The 19581-nt window shown below is 42.8% G+C and overlaps 1 protein-coding gene and 1 non-coding gene across 5 annotated transcripts in view; both read left to right on the plus strand.

Annotated features, from left to right (window-relative positions):
- Window positions 1-284: 284 nt before the first annotated feature.
- The window catches only part of TUFT1 (tuftelin 1), a 50065-nt gene continuing 30768 nt past the window's right edge, over window positions 285-19581 (plus strand). The window contains exon 1 of one of the 4 annotated variants that reach the window (XM_032303649.1): window positions 285-443. In XM_032303649.1, coding sequence (XP_032159540.1) covers window positions 384-443 — 60 coding nt within the window. In that variant the 5' untranslated portion in view covers window positions 285-383. The remainder of the gene's footprint in view (window positions 444-19581) is intronic. The other 3 variants (XM_032303651.1, XM_032303648.1, XM_032303650.1) reach the window with 3 other exon arrangements.
- Window positions 3419-3523, plus strand: LOC116568354. The gene has a single exon (XR_004276572.1). It is a non-coding gene; the product is annotated as a U6 spliceosomal RNA (small nuclear RNA).

The following is a 19581-nucleotide window of genomic DNA, read 5'->3' on the forward strand; positions in this document are numbered from 1 at the left end:
AGGGGAAGGTAGGGTGATTCTCTTCCACCAATACTGACCTTGGAGTTGAAAAGGGAACAACAGCAAGATTAACGAAGAACGTTTGAGATGCAACAACACACACCGGACAAAATTTGGGTTAAGCAGCCTCAGATAGCCTCCGAGCCCCACCTTTAGGTAAATCTGAGCTAGCGCAGATGGACGTGTCCTGCTGGTTCTCGGTCACGCCCATCCTGCTCTTTCGCTCACATTGGCGAACGGAATCTTTGGGGCGTGTTTAATCGGCAGTCACCGCCCCAAGACGCGCCTATAACAAGGGGGCGGTTCCGCGCGCGCCTGCTTAGTAGGCGTCGGCCGGCAGGGCGGAGGTTAGTCCTCCGCGCTGCGACCCCCGCGGAAATAAGATGAACGGGACACAGAACTGGTGTACCTTGGTGGACGTGCACCCGGAGGGGCAGGCCGCGGTAAGAGAGAGTGGCCCACCGCCCCGCCCGGTATTCTCGGTTTCCTCCCATGCCCCGCGCGGAGTTCGCTGACATCACCTGGGGCCGGCTTGGGGCCGGCTCGGTGCCGCGGGCTGCTCGCCGTACTTCTCTTTCTCTTTTTCTACCGCCGCGTGGCTGGCAGTGGGGTTCTTGGGGAGTCGCGGCAGGAAGGCTGTTCCGGCACTCGGGCGTCCCTGCCCTCTGGACCGCGTCTCCTGCCCGGGACCCCCGCGAATATCCGGTGCGCGCTACTCAGGCGTCCTGTGGGCAGTAGATTGCGTCGTGGGATAAACGAGCTCCTGGAACGGGGTCTTTGCGCTCTTTGTACTTTGAGTACCCGACGGGGAGAGATTAGCCTTTTCTGTTGTTCCTGGTGTTCTCAGAGGCCCTTCAGATAATTTAATGGTGCTCTGGGTGATCGGTAAGAAGACTGGGTAGAGAGTCAAATCCCAGGGCTTGGACCAAAGGGTGGGGCGGTAGGACTCTAGGTACGCCGACATTGGCCAGGAAATCCGCCTTTCGCTGGGAGGGATAGGGCTGTCTGCTTGGGGGACACCTCTCTGCTCGGATTTCTCCTTCCCCTTGCAGTCCTCCTGCCTCCCCTTCCCCCATCGGCCAGCCGGTAGTTTCCTGGGACGGTTTCTTCGCTTCGTTTCCGGGTCCAGCTACCAAGCCCTGGGCAAGTGGATGAAGGAGATGCCAGAACCTAGGCTGGAAAGGGAAGGAAGTGACCCACGCGAGAGCTTCCGGACGAAGTGAGGTTGGGGGAGGTAGGGGCGTTCTCCAGCGCTAATACATCTGCTGCTTCCCTCACTCCCTGGCTCCCTGTCCTTGTTCTCCCCACCGCAGGTGACCGACCATATGATTTTTTCTCTCCAGAGGCAGAGGAGGGTAACTTGTGCCTGAATGTTTCTAGGCTTTGCTGGGGAACTTGACCCAGAAAGGGTGTGTACTGTTTTATGGATTTTCAAGCTGTTGTGGATGAGAGTGAAATGGGAGTCAGGATGATGGGGCGTTTGTATCCCTCCGTTTCCCCTCCCTCCACTCTGTATCTGATTCCCTTTCTGGGTTCCAGTCTCAGCATGTTCCCTGGGGGAGCTAAGCCAGCTGCACCTGGATTATGGCTCTTCAAAATAACTCGTAGAATAGTTTCTCATTTCAAGTTTAGGGTACAGATAATCACTTAATTTGTTCACAGTCCCTTCTCCATTTCTGTCCGGTCTGTGAGTCTTTCTGCCCACATTACAGGTCTTGTTACTGCCCAACCCTCTACTCCCCCAGCAGTGCAACTTTGAAGATAATAAAGAAATCCATCCTCTATTATGTCAGCCCTAAGACCTACTATGTGCTCTTACTCACTGTCTTGGAATGGTTGAGGCAGGGAAAAGGGTATGAGGAAAATAAAGGAGAGGGGTGTTGGGCTTCTTTTTGTTTGCTGTAAAAAAGAGATCTGGAAAGATCTTAAGACCAGTGTATTGGTACTGTTGAGAATGATTTGACACACTCTTCTGTCCCTTGATATTTTGTTGCTTGCCTCATGAGGGAGAAAGAGTCTGTAGAATAGTGAGCAAGGAATTCAGTCAGTATACAGCCATGGATTAGTTTAAACCTAATCAGAGATCTCTAGAACAAGGGGAAATAGAAATTCCTTTTATTCCTTCTTCATAGGCTAGACTTTAGAGGTATTTTACTTCAAAGCTGTGAATGAAATAAGCATTGCTGGAATCTGTTCTTGGAGACATTCCTGAGCAGTTCAGGAGCAGGGAGGAAATGAAAAACAATCAATCAGTCAGGAGATAGGATTTGTCCCTGGATTCCTCTCTCCTCTGAGCCAGCCTGAAGATAGACTTTATGGCTCTAGACAGTCCCCAGGAAGCTGTAGAATATTCACACCATCGAATGAGTGCTCAGTGCATGCTCAAAGTGAGTGAATGGATATGTAGATGAACAGATGTTCCTCCTTGGTGTCAGGGGTATAGACAATTTAACCCGCTCCTGCATCCTAGTGGGAGTGAGGATTCTGGGACTCTGTTGGTGTTTCCCTACCAGGCAGGCTGAGTGCCTTGGTGCATCACACTTGGATGTGGAAATACAGCTAATACCTCTCTGGTTTATTTTTATTGTTAGAGGCAGATGCAGCAGGTAGGGTGAGCCAATGTTTTTCATACAGCAGATCATGACTTCAGTGGGTCTGAAGTCAACTTAGTGGGTTCGAGCCCTAGTATTAGAAAAGAAATGGATTCCGATTACATGGCATTCTGGACTAGGCAAAACTGGGGGGACAACGAAGAGATCAATGGCTGCCAGGAGTTTTGAGGGTAGAGGGGAAAGAAATAGAGCGCAGAGGATTTTTTTCCCCCTAACCCACAAAATGTACATTATTTACTTTACTTGAGTGAACTCTAAGGGGATCCAGGGGCTTTGGGTGATTAAGATGTGTCAGTGTAGGTTCATTCTTGGTAACAAATGTGCCATTCTGGTAAGTGAGATAGGTAAGGGAGGAAGCTCTGCCTGTGTGGGTGTAGGGAGTGTAAGAGGAATCTCTGTACCTTCCTATAGATTTTGTTGTAAATATAAAACTGCTCTAAACAAAATAAAGTCTTCAAAACAAAAGAAATAGAATTAGCACTATCAGAGTGTTAGGGTGGACATTTTAGCAAAGATGTGGTTTCAGTTATATGTATACATAGTATAAGTGTGTGTGCCTGTGTGTGCTTATTAGATCTTGAGGTAAATCTTTTAGGTCAGAGGAGTCTGCAAGCTACTGTAGTAAGTTATACTGACAGATGGACGCACAAAGTAACCTCAAACATTTTTATTAGACATTCCATTAAGTTCCTTTGGTTATAAGCAGCATAGAGGGACTCTAGCTAACTTAAGCAGAAGAGGAATTTATTAGAACGAAATGGGCAATCAGAATTTAAGGGAAAGCTTAAAAAGTGTGGACCAAGGCTGTTTGCATTGGCAACACATGGACTAAAACTGAATGGATACGGAGAAGATTGGCTTGGCCCCTGTGCCAGGGTGACATTCAAAGTTGTGAAGCCTTCCCTGTTTTTCAGTACTGCTATAATAGCAGTGTGTGGTGACAGATGGTAGTTACACTTTTGGTGAGCATAGCATAACCACAGAGTTGTCAAGGCATTAAGTGGTACTCCTGAGACTAATGGAACATTGTGTCAGCTGTACTTGGAGGGTCTTGGATCTGGCTAAGTGGAAGGGACTAATGAAGGGTTTCTACATCTGGGTGAATTGGTTCCCAGTGTTTTTGTCATTCTGTCCAAGATTCTAAGGAGAGGGTTTCATGGGCCCCTCGCCCCCCTTGGCCAGGGCAATACGGTGTTCCCTGATGGACAGGCTCACCAGATTCTCCTGTAAAGGAGGGAGAGTGTGCAAAGCAAAACCCAAGTGCTATTACTGGTAGAGGAAGATGGAAGCTGTGTGGGAAAAGCAACAGAAGTTTACTATGTTAGACTTCAGTTTGAATGATCTGTTTCTTTCTTTTTCTTTAAAAAAAAAATTTTTTTTTTTTTTTTGGATTAAGTAGGCTCCACGTTGGCTACAACGTGGGCTTGAACTCGTTGACCCTGAGATCAAGAGTTGCATGTTCCACCTGCTGAGCCAGCCAGGCACAGGCACTCCTCCTTTCCTTCCTTCCTTAGATTTTATTTATTTATTTATTGAGAGAGAGAGAGAGAGAGAGAGAGCACGCAAGAGAGAGCATGAGTGAGTGGAGGCAGAGGTAAAGGGAGAGAGAATCTCAAGCAGACTCCATGCTTAGTGCAGAGCCCAACATGGGGCTCAATCCCAGGACCCTGAGAGCATAACCTGAGCTGAAGTCAGATGCTTAATTGACTGAGCCACGCAGGTGCCCCTCTCTCTTTTTCCCTTCCTTCTTTCCTTCCTTCCTCTCTTTCTTTCTTAAAGATTTTCTTTATATGAGAGAGAGAGAGAGCACTCGAGGCTGAGCAAGCTGGGAGGGCAGAGGGAGAAGCTGGCTCCGTGGTGAGCTTGGGGCCCAACGTGGAGCTCGATCCCAAGAGCCTGAGATCATGACCTGAGCCGAAGTCAGACACTTAACCAACTCAGCCACCCAGGTGCCCCTCTTTTTTAATTATAAATCATTTTTAAATCAAATATATGTGCATGATTTTTAAAAGACTAATATTATCAAAAGACTTTTTAAGAGAAAGTAACAAGAAGTTTCCTGCCCCAATCCCTGCCCCATGGGAGAGACCACTTTCAACTTTTGGCACTTTTGTCAGGTGTTACCCCCATGTTTCTAAATAATATGCTTAGAGTGATACTTCTTGACTTAATCAGTTTCAGACAACTATTGACTTCCTGCTGTAGGAATTACAGGAAAGTTTATACTCCCACCCCTTCCATACTCTATTTCCCTTCTCCCATCCTCCCAGTGTATTTACATCACAATTTTGGGCTAAACTCTGATTTCTGTTAATAGCATTGTGGTTAAGAGCCTGGTCCTGAGCCTCTGACTCTACAGTGGGGTTGTAGTCAGGGCTTTGAAGTTGGCTTTGCCCAAGATCATTTCAGTAAATTACTTAATCTTTTCCATCTCAGTTTCCTCATCTGTAAAACAGGGATAATAATTGCACCCTTCTAAGGTTGTTGTGAGTATTAAATAAAATAATGTATGTGAAGGGGCGCCTGGGTGGCTCAGTGGGTTAAAGCCTCAGCCTTCAGCTCAGGTCGTGATCCCAGGGTCCTGGGATAGAGTCCTGGATCCGGTTCTCTGCTCAGCAGGGAGCCTGTTTTCCCCCCAACCCCCAGCCCCTGCCTGCCTCTCTGCCTACTTGTGATCTCTGTCAATAAATACATAAAATCTTTAAAAAAAAAATGTATGTGAAACATTAAGCCCCAGGCCTAGACCATGGTAAGTGCTCAGGTGCTAGCTGTTATTTTCTGTTTGCTCTGCCTACTGGCTTAGATGAGACTGTTTCAGCCTCTCGTGAGACACCTGCCCAAAGGGTGGAGTAAGAGTCTGGGAACTCTCTGGTCTGGTCGAGGTGTGCTTCTTTTCATTATGTTCACACTTATGCTTCTCTGTTCCTTTCCCCTTACCTCTGCCAGTGGAGGGTCTCGAGGAGGAGAAGGGGTCCGTAGTGGGCCTAGAGTAACCTTTGCCATCACCAGCTCAGCCAGGATGGGTCTTGGAAGAGTGATGGTCAGGAATCATATTTTGGTATCCTGCTCTAGGCCCCTTTTCTCTTCCTCCTTTTTCTGACTCATGGCCGAAGTAGCTGATGTCCCATGATGCTCTGGACTCTTTGGTAAGCTGATTGCCTTTAAGTAATCTATCAACATTACCCTTCTTCAGAATATTTACACTTTACTCATCTCTAATTTTAAAGAAAGATTTTATTTATTTATTTGAGAGAGAAAAAGAGAGAATGAAAGAGAGAACATGAGAGGGGAGAGGTCAGAGGGAAAAGCAGACTCTCTAGTGAGCAGGTAGTCCGCAGGACTCCATCCTGGGACTCCAGGATCATGACCTGAGCTGAAGGCAGTTGCTTAACCAACTGGGCCACTCAGGTGCCTCTCTAATTTTTTTTGTCTTGATCAGTCTTGGCCAGAGAGTTTCTCTAAACAACACCTGGGTGGATTTGGAATTTTTTCATCAGCTACAGCCTGAACCTTTGTCTTTACCCTGAAATAGGTGTTATTCCTTTAGGATCTCAGAAGCTGAATTAGTTTAATATTAAGTCTTTCCTGAGTTCCATTCCTTTAAAATTTTGGTGGTTGGGGGGAGGTGGTGCCTAGGTGGCTCAGTCATTTAAGTGCCTGCCTTCCGCCCAGGTCATCATCCCTAGGTCCTGGGATTGAGCCCCACATTGGACTCCCTGGTAGGGAGCCTGCTTCTCCCTTTCCCTGCCTGTCCTTCACTCATGCTCTCTTTCGCAAATAAATAAAATCTTTTAAAAAAATTAAAAAAAAATTTTTTTTAAAGATTTTATTTATTTATTTGACAGTGAGAGAGAGACAGTGAATGCAGGAACATGAGCAGGGGGAGTGGGAGAGGGAAAGCAGGTCCCCTCCCCCTGCCCAGCAGGGAGCCCATTGTAGGGCTGCATCCCAGGACACTGGGATCGCGGGACCTGAGCCGAAGGCAGACTGAGCCACCCAGGTGCCCCCCAAATTTTTCTTAACTAAAGCTATGATTTATTGAAGGTTTACTCTGGGCCTAATTTTTCTGTAACTACTTTAATGAGCTATAATTCATAGACTGCACAAATAACCCATTTAAAATGTATAATTCAATGGCTTTTAGTGTCGTCACTGAGTTGTGTAGTCATCAACACAATCAATTGTAGAACATTTTGTCTAGCTATAAAGAAATTCTGATCCATTAGCAGTCACTCCCCATTTTCTCTTAACTGCTCCCTCCACCCCCAGCCCTAGGCAACTACTGATTCCTTTCTCTGAGATTTCCTGTTCTAGGTATTTTATGTAAATGTAATCATATTATATGTGATCCTTTGTGACTGGCTTCTTTCAATTAGCATGATGTCCTTAAGGTTGATCCATGTTGTAACATGAATTGGGATTTCATTCTATTCTATTTTTTTTTTTTTTTTTTAAGATTTTATTTGAAAGAGAGAACGCAAGTGGAGGGGGAGGGGCAGGGGCAGAGGGAGAGGTATAAGCAGGCTATCTGCTGAGCAGGGAGTAGGACTGACTGACATGGGGCTTGTTCCCAAGACTCTGGTATCATGACCTGAGCTGAAGGCAGATGCTTAATCGACTGAGCCACCCAGATGCCCCTGTACATCATTCCTTTTTAAAGCTCAATGATATTTTATTGTGTGGATATATTATCACATATGCTCGTTGGGGATAAGTGTTCATGGACCTTTGGGGAGCTTCTGTTTTTCATCTATTATGAATAATGCTGCTGTGAACATCAACTTATATTTTAATCTCTTTAATTTCTTTTGGAGACACACACCTAGGAGTAGATTTTGAAAGAGGATTCATTGATACTTACTCCAAAGGAATGAATGAATTCAGAATGGTGAGAGCCCTGCCTCTGTGACACCTGGAGTAGGGAAGAAACTCCTGGGCAGAGGAACTTTTCAAGTTTGGTGACTGCCTGCCTGTTCCTTCCACTCAAAGCTCAGCCCATAAATTCCTTCTCATACCATTCCAGCTCCCCCATTCATTGCCAGATTCTTACTTTCTAGTGCACTACAGCTGATGTCTCCAAGCCTGCCAGGGATTTGAGAAATCCTGAGCTCTGCCAGAGGATCTGGGATTAGGAGGCTTACCCAATCACCTGGCATTTGGCACCAGCATTGGCCATATTTTTCTGGGGTGGGGGAATGGAGTGTTCACTTAGATGGTTTCGGTTCCAGACACATGTGCTCAGAGCAGGTGAGGCGAGCTTCCCTGCCTGCCTGTAATTATGGTACATGCCTCTTTGGGTCACAATGCAGTCTTGTGAAATCCTTTTTTGTTTCTTAGGGGTGGGGAGGTTTAGTTAGGGGAATAGGTATGAACCAGGGAAGTTAGTGGCCTAGATTTAAGCCTGGCCAGCAGGGGCAGGAAGAGGAGAAAAAAATACAGGGTCTGATGGAGATGGGTAGATGAAGGAAGAAAAAGGAAAGGATCTTCTAGGGTCTGGGCCCACAAAAGCAAAAAATGACAAAATGACAAGAGGGAGGAGGGGGCACTGCCCCTCCATCCCAGGGTGGCTGGGTACCTGGCAGGTTTCCTGGAGAGTGGCTAGCTCAGCAAAAGGGTGTCTCCTTCACATTCAAGAGCATTCAGGAGCCCCCCTCGTCCTTGTACGCGTTCACTATTAGGCCTCTTCTACCCTGGCGGATGCCTGTGCCAGGTCTCCAGGTGATGAGAAAGGCTGCCCCATTTAGAGTGCCACCCCAAATCCCTTTTTCTCATTTCACCTCCCAATCACCCCGGTCAGCCCTCTGCATAGTGCTTGTCCAGCCCATGCCTCTGGGCAGGTAGCCAGACAAAAAGCAGACACCTGTTTTCTTGGCTAATCTGTGGGGAGGAGAGGAATAATTCTTTGTGTCATACTTAACAAAGGGCCATCTCTGGCCTAGAGAGGCCAGAACGAAGGCTGTCCAAAACCTGAGAGTGGGGTGGCAGCCAGGAGAGGGTAAGCCCCAACCACCTCATCTGGCCTTGTGCTGGCCTCTTGGGAGCCAGTGTTTCAAGGGGCTGGCTATTCCCATTTCTCAGAAGGGGAAACTTGAGGTGGCTGTCGCAGCTGCTTGAGAGACCACGTACGTTTTGGGCAGGAGAGGGGATAGGACTGAGGGACAGAGTGATTAGAGGAATGAGTTACAGAGTGAAGAATTAAGGATGCTGGTTTCCAGCTCAGGGACTGTCTCTACTGCCCTTACCTCCTAGAAAGAGCCTCGACCCTCACCTGCTGCCCATGCTCACGGTCCCCTTAGCAGCCTGGGGAGTGCGAGCCAGGGAAACATAATTTCCCATAGATCTGTCTCCTATCACGTGAGCCCAGGGTGTGAGAACCTCTGGGGCCTCCCTCTTTATCTCCCTATCGTTTGTCCACAGCGTCTTGATCTCTAACCCCTCAGCTATGTGTTTATTCCCTCCCCACTCTCAGGAGTGATTCACAGCTGGAGATTTGTTTGAACAGAAGCGAGAGAGGCTGCCTGTAATTTGGAGGTGGCTGGGCTTCTCCCCAAGAATGTTTATGAGGTTAGAGGCTGCTTACCTTGTGATTAGCTGCTACTTTTTCCCTAGAGAAGGTTCTACTTCTTATCTTGCCTTTCAGGGCGTCTCCAGTGGGACTTCCCTGCTAGACATTTTGGGGTATTCCTAAAGGTCCCTGGAACCTTCTCCTAGCCCTGAGATGAGTCCTGCTCCAGAAAATAGCTAATGGCACCAAGCAGAGATGGGCCTGGGTTTCCCTCCTTAGCTCTGGGCTGGAGTGTAGGTTGAGGTTCATGGCCTTGCAGACTGGATTCTCTGGTTCTGGAGGCTGAGGTGGCAGAGAACCCTAGATTTGTTCACAGGCTTCGTTTAGACAATTTGGCTCACCCACCCTCCTCCCTGTGTCTTCCTAGAGCTCTTTGGGAAAGTAATGCTGTCTCGCCTTTGTGAAGTGATTTATGGTTTGCCAAGCACTTTCACACTATCCTACCATCTCTACCTGTCTTGCCTTAAATGTAGGCAAGGTACTATTATCACTACCATTTTGCAGATAGAAAACAGGCCCTTAGAGATAAAGTGATTGCTCAAGTGTTAATAGGTGTCAGTTTGACTCAGACCCCACCTCCAGCTCTGGCACTTTTTCTTGCCTTCTCTTAATTTATGTGTTTCACTAGACCAGTGCCGCACACATTTTCTGTTCCTCAAGTTTAAAACACTGTAGAAGCATTGACTGAAAGTCCCTTTACTCCTTTGTCCTCCTCTTGTTTAATGTGTATACATTCAGTGCCTTTCTCATTTGCTTACGTTCTAGAAATGCCCTGTGGCATGGTGGCTGGGAACACAGACTCTAGAGCTATAGGACCTGGGTTTGAATCCTGGCTCTGACCTTTGCTAGTTATATGGCCTGGGGCAAGATACTTAATGTCTGGGCTTTGATTTTCTCCTCTATAAAATAAGCATGTTAATAATAACATTTGCCATATTATATTATTATGAGTATTAAATGAGTTAATATATTTAAAGCACTTAGCGCAGAGCCCAGTAGGGCTCAGCACATAGTATTTGTTATATATAGGAATTGGCAATTACTATGAACATATATGTGTGTGTATATATATATGTACTTAAATAAATAGGAAGTCATTTTTTTTTTATGACTTAGTGCCTTGCTTTTTTCCTGCTTTATCTTGGAGATCATTTTCTGTTAAATAAATAAAAGTTTATTTACCAGCAGTGTAATATGCCACAGTGTGGATGATACCATACCTGCACCTACTGGAAGGTAGTTCTGCTGTTCCCAGTTTGTAACTATTGTAAACAGTACTGCTGTCAACAGTTTTATACATGTATCTTTGGGATTTTCATAGCGCATCTTACTAAAAGTAGAATTACTGGGTCAAAAAGTTTATGAAATATGCAAATGCTTTTTATTAATATTACCAAATTAACTTCCCAAGATCCTTGTATGAACTTAAACTCTAACAATACATGAGACCAATCCTGGACTTTATCGGTATCTTTATTATTTTTTTAAAAAGATCTTATTTATTTATTTTGTGAGAGAGAGCACGAGCAGAGAGGAGGGAGAGAGTGAGAGGGAAAAGCAGGCTCCCCGCTGAGCAGGGAGCTCGATGAGGAGCTAAATCCCAGGACCCCAGGATCGTGACCTGAGCTGAAGGGAGACACTTAACCAACTGAGCCAGCCAGGTGCCCCAGTATCTTTAATATTTGCCAATTTGTTGGTCTACAAATGCTATTTCTGCAGGATTTACATGAGGAAAAGTCCATTGCTTTACTGAGAGCCAGAAAGAAGGCTTGAGTATATGGGAAGTTTTAAAGCAAAGCAATAAAATGGACAGCTGTGCACTGAACACCCAGCTTAAGAAATAGAACATTACCAATCTTCCTGAAGCCCCTGGGGTCCTCCTTCCTAGTTCATAATGCTCTGCTTCCTCCACAGAAGTGATCACTGTCTCGAATTTTGTGTCTATTTCTTTGTTCTTTATTATACTTATCCTACATAGACGAGTGCTATAGTGCTTGGTTTGGCACGTTTTGAACTTTATATTCATGATATTCTCTATATTCTCTAACTTGTATTTTTTTTTAATTAGTTAATTAATTTAAATAATGTCTACACCAAATGTGGGGCTTAAAGTCATGACCCTGAGATTGAGACTCTCTTGGTCTTCTCAATTGAGCTAGCCAGGTGCCCCTTCTATAGCCTGCTTTTAAACTTACTACTACTAATTTGGAGATTCATTCATGTTGATACATGAAGCTGTAATTCAGTTATGTTCACAGATGAATACTAGTTCACTGTACTAGTAGGCCAGACTTTATTCATCCATTTTGTTGTCAGCCGATCATCTGGGCTATTGCCCAGATGCTGCTGTGAGCATACATCTGCTTGTTTCCTTTTTACACTTCTTTTTTTTTAATTTTAATTTTTTATTTATTTAAAAAATACTTTATTTATTTATTTGACACAGAGGGAGACAGAGTGAGAGAGGGATCACAAGCAGGAGGAGTGGGGGAGGGAGAAGCAGCCTTCCCACTGAGCTGGGAGCCCAATGTGGGGCTTGATCCCAGGACCCTGGGATCATGACCTGAGCCGAAGGCAGACACTTGACAACTGAGCCACCCAGGCACCCACTCTTCTTTTTTAAAATTTAAATATTTATTTATTTATTTTAGAGAGAGGGAGAGAGAGGAGAGAGAGCATGAGCAGGAGGGGCAGAGGAAGAGGGAAAGATAATCTCAAGCAGACTCTGTGCCACTTAACTGACTGTACCACCTAGGCACCTCTCCTCTTTACTACTGCTGCTACTACTACTATACTATTACTATTTGTTGTTGTTGTTCTTTTTTTTTTTTTTAAAGATTTATTTATTTATTTGAGAGTGGGAGAAAGAGAGCTTGAGTGGGAGGGGCAGAAGGAGAGGGAGAGAGATTCCCAAGCAGACTCCAAGGGCTGAGTGTGGAGCCTGACAAGAGGCTTCATCTCAGAACCCTGAGATCACCCGAGAAACCCAGCATTAGAGGCTTACCTGACCGCACCACCCAGGCACCCCTACACTTCTTAAATTTACAATTTAATGAAATTCTCCCCAAGATGATAACTCCTTATTTTTTTATAGCATTTCCCTAATTACTGGTGAGATTGAGCATCTTTCATATATTTTTAACTTTTACATGAAAATTTTTTCCAATAATAGATTTTATTTAACCCAATATATGCAAATATTATCATTCCAAGTGATCAGTATAAAAAAAATTGTTCAATTTTTTTGTACTATGTCTTTGTACAGAGAGCATCTCTATTTGGACTGGCCACATTCCAAGTGGTCGATAGCCACATGTGGCTAATGGCTACCACATTGGACAACATAGTTTTTGATAGTGAATGACTTGACTTAACCGACCCAACTCCCTATATTCAGACCAGACCTGTCCTTTATCTATCAATCCATATGACCCTTCTGTTTACCAACTGATTTATTTATACGTTAAACTTTAAATTTTATTATACCATTATTTTTAATTGAATTATAATTGACGCACAATGCGACATTACTTTTAAGTGTACAACAGAGTAATTCAACAAGTCTATATGTTATGCTGTGCTCACAAGTATAGCTACCTTCTTTCTCCATGCAGAGTATCTTTTCATTAGTCTATTAGCTACTTATATTTCTTTTCTTTTCTTTTTTTTAAAGATTTTATTTATTTATTTGAGAGAGAGACAGTGAGAGAGCATGAGCGAGGAGAAGGTCAGAGGGAGAAGCAGACTCCCCATGGAGCTGGGAGCCCAATGCGGGACTCGATCCCGGGACTCCGGGATCATGACCTGAGCCGAAGGCAGTCGTCCAACCAACTGAGTCACCCAGGCGTCCCACTACTTTTATTTCTTCTTAGAGTTACCTTTCTTAGACTTTGCTCATTATTTTTGTTTCCCCTCTTTTTGTGTTTGCTTTTTCCAGTGTTTCCTCTTGCTTCACTACACTGAGAAGTTTGTTTCTCAAAAGAGAGGGAATTGGGGAGATCCTCCATCTCATCATCTGGAATTGATGCAATGTGTACTTTTTGAGAACCTACTTAGGTCAGACACTGTGCTAAATAAGCTTATGACTTTACTGGAGGAGATGCATAAATAAGTATTTATAAGGGGGATCATTGTTACAGTGTACAATATGTATGCATTGAATGCAGAGAGCAGGCTTTGACTGGGGAGTGCTGGGCCGAGATCCATGGAGCAGGGATGCCTGAGCTGAGAATTCTCCAAAGAGGAAAGGGAGGGGAAGGGACCCAGAAAGAGAAAGCAACATGTGCATTCATGGGGAGGTGAGACACATATTGCATTGCAGGACTTATCAACTGTAAGAGATTTGGGTTTGGTTGCCTTCCTACTATTAGATCGGGAAAGTTTGGAATAGAGTGTAGCGTACAAGTAGGGTAGTGGGAGGAGTCAAGACATTATGTGGTATAGACAGTGATAAGCCTAATTCTGAGGGGATTTTAATGCCATGGGGAATTTTAATTTTTTTTTTTTTGAATTTAAATTTTTTTAGGAGATTTTATTTAACAATGACCTACATACAGAAAAGTGCATGTACCATAAACGTACAGTCAGTTAATTTCACAAACTGGACATATTTTCCGACCCAGCATCTAGAGGAAGAAACAAATCATTAGCACCACAGAAACCCCTGCTTCTAGTCATTATCCCCTTCTAGTCAGTACCTTCCCCCATCTTCCACAAGTAATCACTATCGTGACTTTTAAAGTATATATTAGTTTTGCTTGTTTTTATACTTTTTATGTAAGTGGAATTGTATAGTATACTTCTGTGTCAGAATTCTTTTACTTGGGGAGCCTGGGTGACTCAGTCGTTAAGCGTCTGCCTTCAGCTTAGGTCGTGGTCTCAGGGTCCTGGGATCATCCCATATCGGGCTCCCTGCTCAGCAGGGAGCCTGCTTCTCCCTTTGTCTGCTGCTCCCCCTGGTTGTGCTCACACTGTCTTTGTCTCCGACAAATGAATAAATAAAATTTTCAAAAATGGGGTTTTAGGGGCACCTGGCTTAGTCGGAAGAGCATGTGACTGTTGATCCCAGGGTTGGGGGTGTAGAGATTACTTTAAAATAAAATGTTAAGCAGCCCCTGGGTAGTAGAGTTGGTTAAGTGTCTGACTCTTGGTTTCAGCTCAGGTCGTGACTGATCCCCGTGTCAGGCTCTCTGCTCAGCATGGGGTCTGCTTGAGATTCTCTTCTCTCCCTGATCTCTCGCTCTCTCTCAAATAAATAAAATCTTTAAAAAGTAAAGTAAAATCTTTAGGTGGTGCCTGGGAGATGCAGTCGGTTAAGGGGCTGACTCTTGGTTTTTGACTCAGGTTGTGATCTCGGGGTTGTGAGAAGGAGCCCCATGTTGGATTCTGTGCTCAACACAGAGTCTGCTTAATACTCTCTCTGTCCCTCCCCCACGTTCTTGTTCTTTCTAAAAATACATAAGTCTGGAAAAAATAAAATCTTTAAAAAAAGAAGAAAAATAAATAAAAATAAAGAGGCATCTGGGTAGCTCAGTCAGTTAATCGTCTACTTTCAGCTCAGGTCATGATCTCTAGGTCCTGGGATTGAGTCCTGCATTGAGTTTCCTGCTTAGCAGGGAGTCTGCTTCTCTCTCTCTCTCAAATAAATGAAGTCTTAAAATTTTGGGGGGGGTTTTATGTATGTATGTATGTATGTATGTATGTATTTAAATAATCTGTACATCAAACTTTCGACCCTGAGATTAAGAGTCACATGCTCTTCCAATTTAGCCAGCCAGGTGCCCCTATCCTTTATATTCTGGAACATTTGGATAAATTCTAATTTTTGGCTATTAGGAGAAATGCTACTGTGAACAATCTAGTATCATTTTTTATGGGTAGAATTTTTGTGTTTTTTTTTAAATATTTTATTTATTTATTTGACAGAGAGAGATCACAAGTAGACAGAGAGGCAGGCAGGGAGAGAGAGAGGGAAGCAGGCTCCCTGCTGAGCAGAGAGCCCGATGTGGGACTCGATCCCAGGACCCTGAGACCATGACCTGAGCCAAAGGCAGTGGCTTAACCCACTGAGCCACCCAGGTGTCCTGAATTTTTGTGTTTTTAGGCGGAACATAGGTATACATTTCTGTTGAGTAGATAAATGGGATTAGAATTACTATGTTACAGGGTTTGCAAATGTTCATCTTTGGTAGATGTTTCCAAGGAGATTATGGTTATGAGCAGTCTCACCATCAGTATAGGAGAGTTCTGATTGTTCCATAGCCCCCAATGCTTGTTTTTTTGTTTTCATTTGTAGTCATTCTGATGGGTATTTTGTAGTATTGTCTTTCGGTTAGTGTCTAGCTCTTTGATGATGATGACTAATGAAACTGAACCCTTTTTAGATGTTTATTGACCATTTGGATAACCTCTTACGTGATGTATCTTTTGAAGTCTTTTGCCCATTTTTCTGTTGGGCACCTGTTTTCTCTCCCTTTCTTTCCCTCCTTGCCCTTTCTCTCTTTCTTTAAATATACTTCTTATTCTGGAATATTAAGTTTTTAGGAAAGTTGCAAAGATATTACAGAAATTCTCATACAGTCTGCTCAGTTTCCTCCAGTGTTAACACCTTACATAACCATGGTGCCTTTGTCATAATTAAGAAAATCAATGTTGATACAACATTGTTGTATCATTGTATGTATACATTGTAACATGAAATGTTATATATGTAACATATGTAATGTAATGTTATATATGTATACATGTAACATTGTAATGTTGATACAACAAAGTACAGGCTTTATTTGGACTTTGCTGGTTTTTCCACTAATATACTTTTTCTGATCCAGATCAAGTCCAGGATGCCATGTTGTATTTAGTCTTTTTGTTTTATAGGAATTCTTAATATATTCTGAATATTCTTTGCCAGATAAATACAGAGTGATTACCTTCTCTGTGGATTATCATGAGTTCTAAACTTTAATACAGTCCAACTTATCAAATTTTTTTATGGGAAGATTTTTTTTTTTCTTTTTACATTTAACTCTACAATCCAGGGACGCCTGGGTGGCTCAGTTGGGTAATTGGCTGTCTTCAGCTCAGGTCATGATCCTGGGGTCCTGGGATTGAGTCCCGCATCAGGCTTCCTGCCCAGCAGGGAACCTCCTTCTCCCTCTGCATGCCATTTCCCCTGCTTGTGCTTGCCCTCTCTTTCTCTGACAAATAAATAAATACAGTCTTTAAAATAAATAAATAAATAAGCAATCCGCTTGAAATTGATATTTGTGATATGGTGTGAGGTAGAAGTTAATATACATCTTTTTCCAATGAGACACTTTTACTTTAGCTTATAAGCATATACTGCGGCAGGTATTTTGAAGAGGAGCATTACATCAAATTTTGAGGAACTGAAACTTTTGCTGATCTGCGTGTTTTAATCACTGTGTTTTCACTTAAGTATCATACTGTCCATCTTACCAACTAATAAGGGGGAGAATAAATCAATACACACAACAAATGAAAGCCAGTGTCAGTGTTTGAGCACAAGTCCAACTGTTCCAAAGGTGATTCTTTTTCTGCAAAGAAGAGAGAAAGCCAACTGGGCTTGAGGGGTAATGGACCAGGCAATAAATTTGGTGATGATCTAGGTACTGTTGTGTATCATCTCGTTCTAACTGTCAAAAGAAAACATATTTTCTGAAATAAATAAATATGTAAGAAATAAAAAGAACTTGACAGTAATCTACAAAAGTGGGGGCAAGGGAAGGAGTTTAGTTTGAATACCTAAGTTTATTTGGTTTAATCTATTCAGTGGCATACTAGTGGCCACTAAAAGCCAATTTTGAAGAATATTGAGTATGATGGACATTAACGATGAAATATGAAAGGGAAAAAGCAAGTATATAACTTTGTACAGTAGTATGTTTTTAAAAAATTGTATAGAAAAATTATAAGGAATATGCTAACATTTTAATAGTGACTATTTTGAGGTAGTAGGATTATAAGTACTTATTTTCTTCATTATAGTCTTCAATTTTTGTTCCTGAAAGTATTAATTAAATTTTTATTAGATAATTGTAGATTCACATGCAGCTATAAGCAATAATAGAGATTCCCCATCCCATCTTGCAAAACTGCAGCATGCCATCACAACCAGAATGTACTTCCTGCAGTCAAGATACAGCATATGTCCATCACCACAAAGACACTTCACGTTGAAACTCACATATACTTCCTTTTCACCCATCTTCTCTTTACCTCCTGGCAACTACTAGTCAGTTCTTCATTTCTATAATTTTTTCATTTCAATAACCTTAAATGAATGGAATCATACAGTATGTAACCTTTTGGGATTGGCTTCTTTCCCTTGCATAATTCTCTGGGAATTTATGTATGCATCAATAGGGATGTGTACAACAATTTATGTATGCATCAATAGGGATGTGTACAACAATAGGAAACAAACAATAATTTGTTCCCTTTTCTTGCTGAGTAGTAAGTAGTCCATGATATAGATACACCACAGTTTGTTGTCTGCATTGAAGGGTACCTGGTTTGTTTCTAGTTTTGTAGTATTACAGACAAAACTGCTATAAACACTAGCGTACATGTTTTAGTGTTAATGTAAGTCTTCATTTCTCCTGGGTAGATGTCCAGGAGTACAACTGCTAGGTCATATGGTATTTGTATGGTTTAAAAAAAAAATTTTTTTTTAAGATTTTATTTATTTATTTGACAGATGGAGATTGCAAGTAGGCAGAGAGGCAGGCAGAGAGAGAGGAGGAAGCAGGCTCCCCATGGAGCAGAGAGCCCGATGTGGGGCTCGATCCCAGAACCCTGGGATCATGGCCTGAGCCGAAGGCAGAGGCTTTAACCCACTGAGCCACCAGGCGCCTCAGTATTTGTATGGTTTTTAAAGAGACTGCCAACCTTTTTGTTCTGCCCCAAAGTGGCTGTCACTTTATATTCCCACCTGCAGTGTGTGAGGGATCCAATTTCTCCACATTATTCTCCACAGTATTCGGTGGTGTCACTGTTTTTTGTTTTGGCCATTCTGATAGGTGGTGTAGAATGGTATCTCACTGTGGTTTTGATTTGTATCACCTCAGTGACAGTGAACATCTTTTTATGTGCTTATTCACATCTATAAATCTTCTAAAGTGAAAGTATTTTCGTGTCTTTTAGCCATATTCTAACAAAATAATAAGAAACAGAACTTTATGTTCATGAGAGATACTGGTCTGTAATGTTTGTTTTTCTTTCTTTTTAATTTTTTCTCTATTATTTTTTTTTTAAGATTTTATTTATTTATTTGAGAGAGAGAGAGCATGAGAAGGGAGGGGGCCAGAGGGAGAAGCAGACTCCATGCTGAGCAGGAAGCTGGATGCGAGACCTGATCCTGGGACTCCAGGGTTATGACCTGAACCGAAGGCAGTTGCCTAACCAGCTGAGCCACCCAGGCGCCCCTACTTTCCTTTCTTTTAAAAAAAAAATTGTCTTTGATCTTTTCTGTGTTAAATTTTATTCGTTTCTTCTCTTATCTTTATTATTTCCTTCCTCCTGCCTGTTTTGGGTTTAATTTGTTGTTCTTTATCTAAAAGTGAGAAGCCTACATTGTTGATTTGAGATTTTTTTCTTTTCTAATATATGCATTTATTTATTTTTTAGAGTAATCTATATGGCCAGTGTAGGGCTCAGACTTATGACCTTGACCGATCAAGAGTTGCGTGCTCAGTGCACCTAGGTACCTCAGTCAAATGAGCATTCAACTCTTGATTTCCACCTGAGTCATGATCTCTTGGTAGTGAGATCAAGTCCATCGTGGGACTCCTGCTCAGCAGGGAGTCTGTTTGAGATTATTTCCCTCTGCCCCTCCCCCTACTCCTGTGCTCTCTTCTGTTTCACTCTCTCTCTAAAATAAATAAATCTTTAAAAAAAAGGAGAGAGAAAGTTTCATGCTCTACTGATTGATCCAGCTAGGTGCCCCTTTTATGTATGCATTTAGTGTTAGGAATTTCCCTCTCAGACTGCTTTACTTATTTTTTTAAAAGATTATTTATTTATTTATGAAAGAGAGAACAACGTGAGTGTGAGGGGCTGAGAGAGAGGGAGAAGTAGACTCCCCACTGAGTAGGGAGCCCAATGCGGGGCTCAATCCCAGGCCCCTGGGATTATGACCCAAGCCAAAGGCAGATGCTTAATTGACCGAGCAACAGAACTGCTTTAGATATGTCCCACAAAGTTTGACATTTTGTGTTTTCATTTTTCTTAAGTTCAGTGATGTTTAAAATTTCTCTTGAGATTTCCTTTTTTTTTACATTAGTAAGTATGTACCCTTTTTTTTACATTAGTAAGTATGTACTGTTTTTTTAAATTTTTATTTATTTATTTTTAAAAAGATTTTATTTATTTATTTGACACACA

Source organism: Mustela erminea, chromosome 10 (genome assembly GCF_009829155.1).
Source record: "Mustela erminea isolate mMusErm1 chromosome 10, mMusErm1.Pri, whole genome shotgun sequence".
Taxonomy (NCBI): Eukaryota; Metazoa; Chordata; class Mammalia; order Carnivora; family Mustelidae; genus Mustela; species Mustela erminea.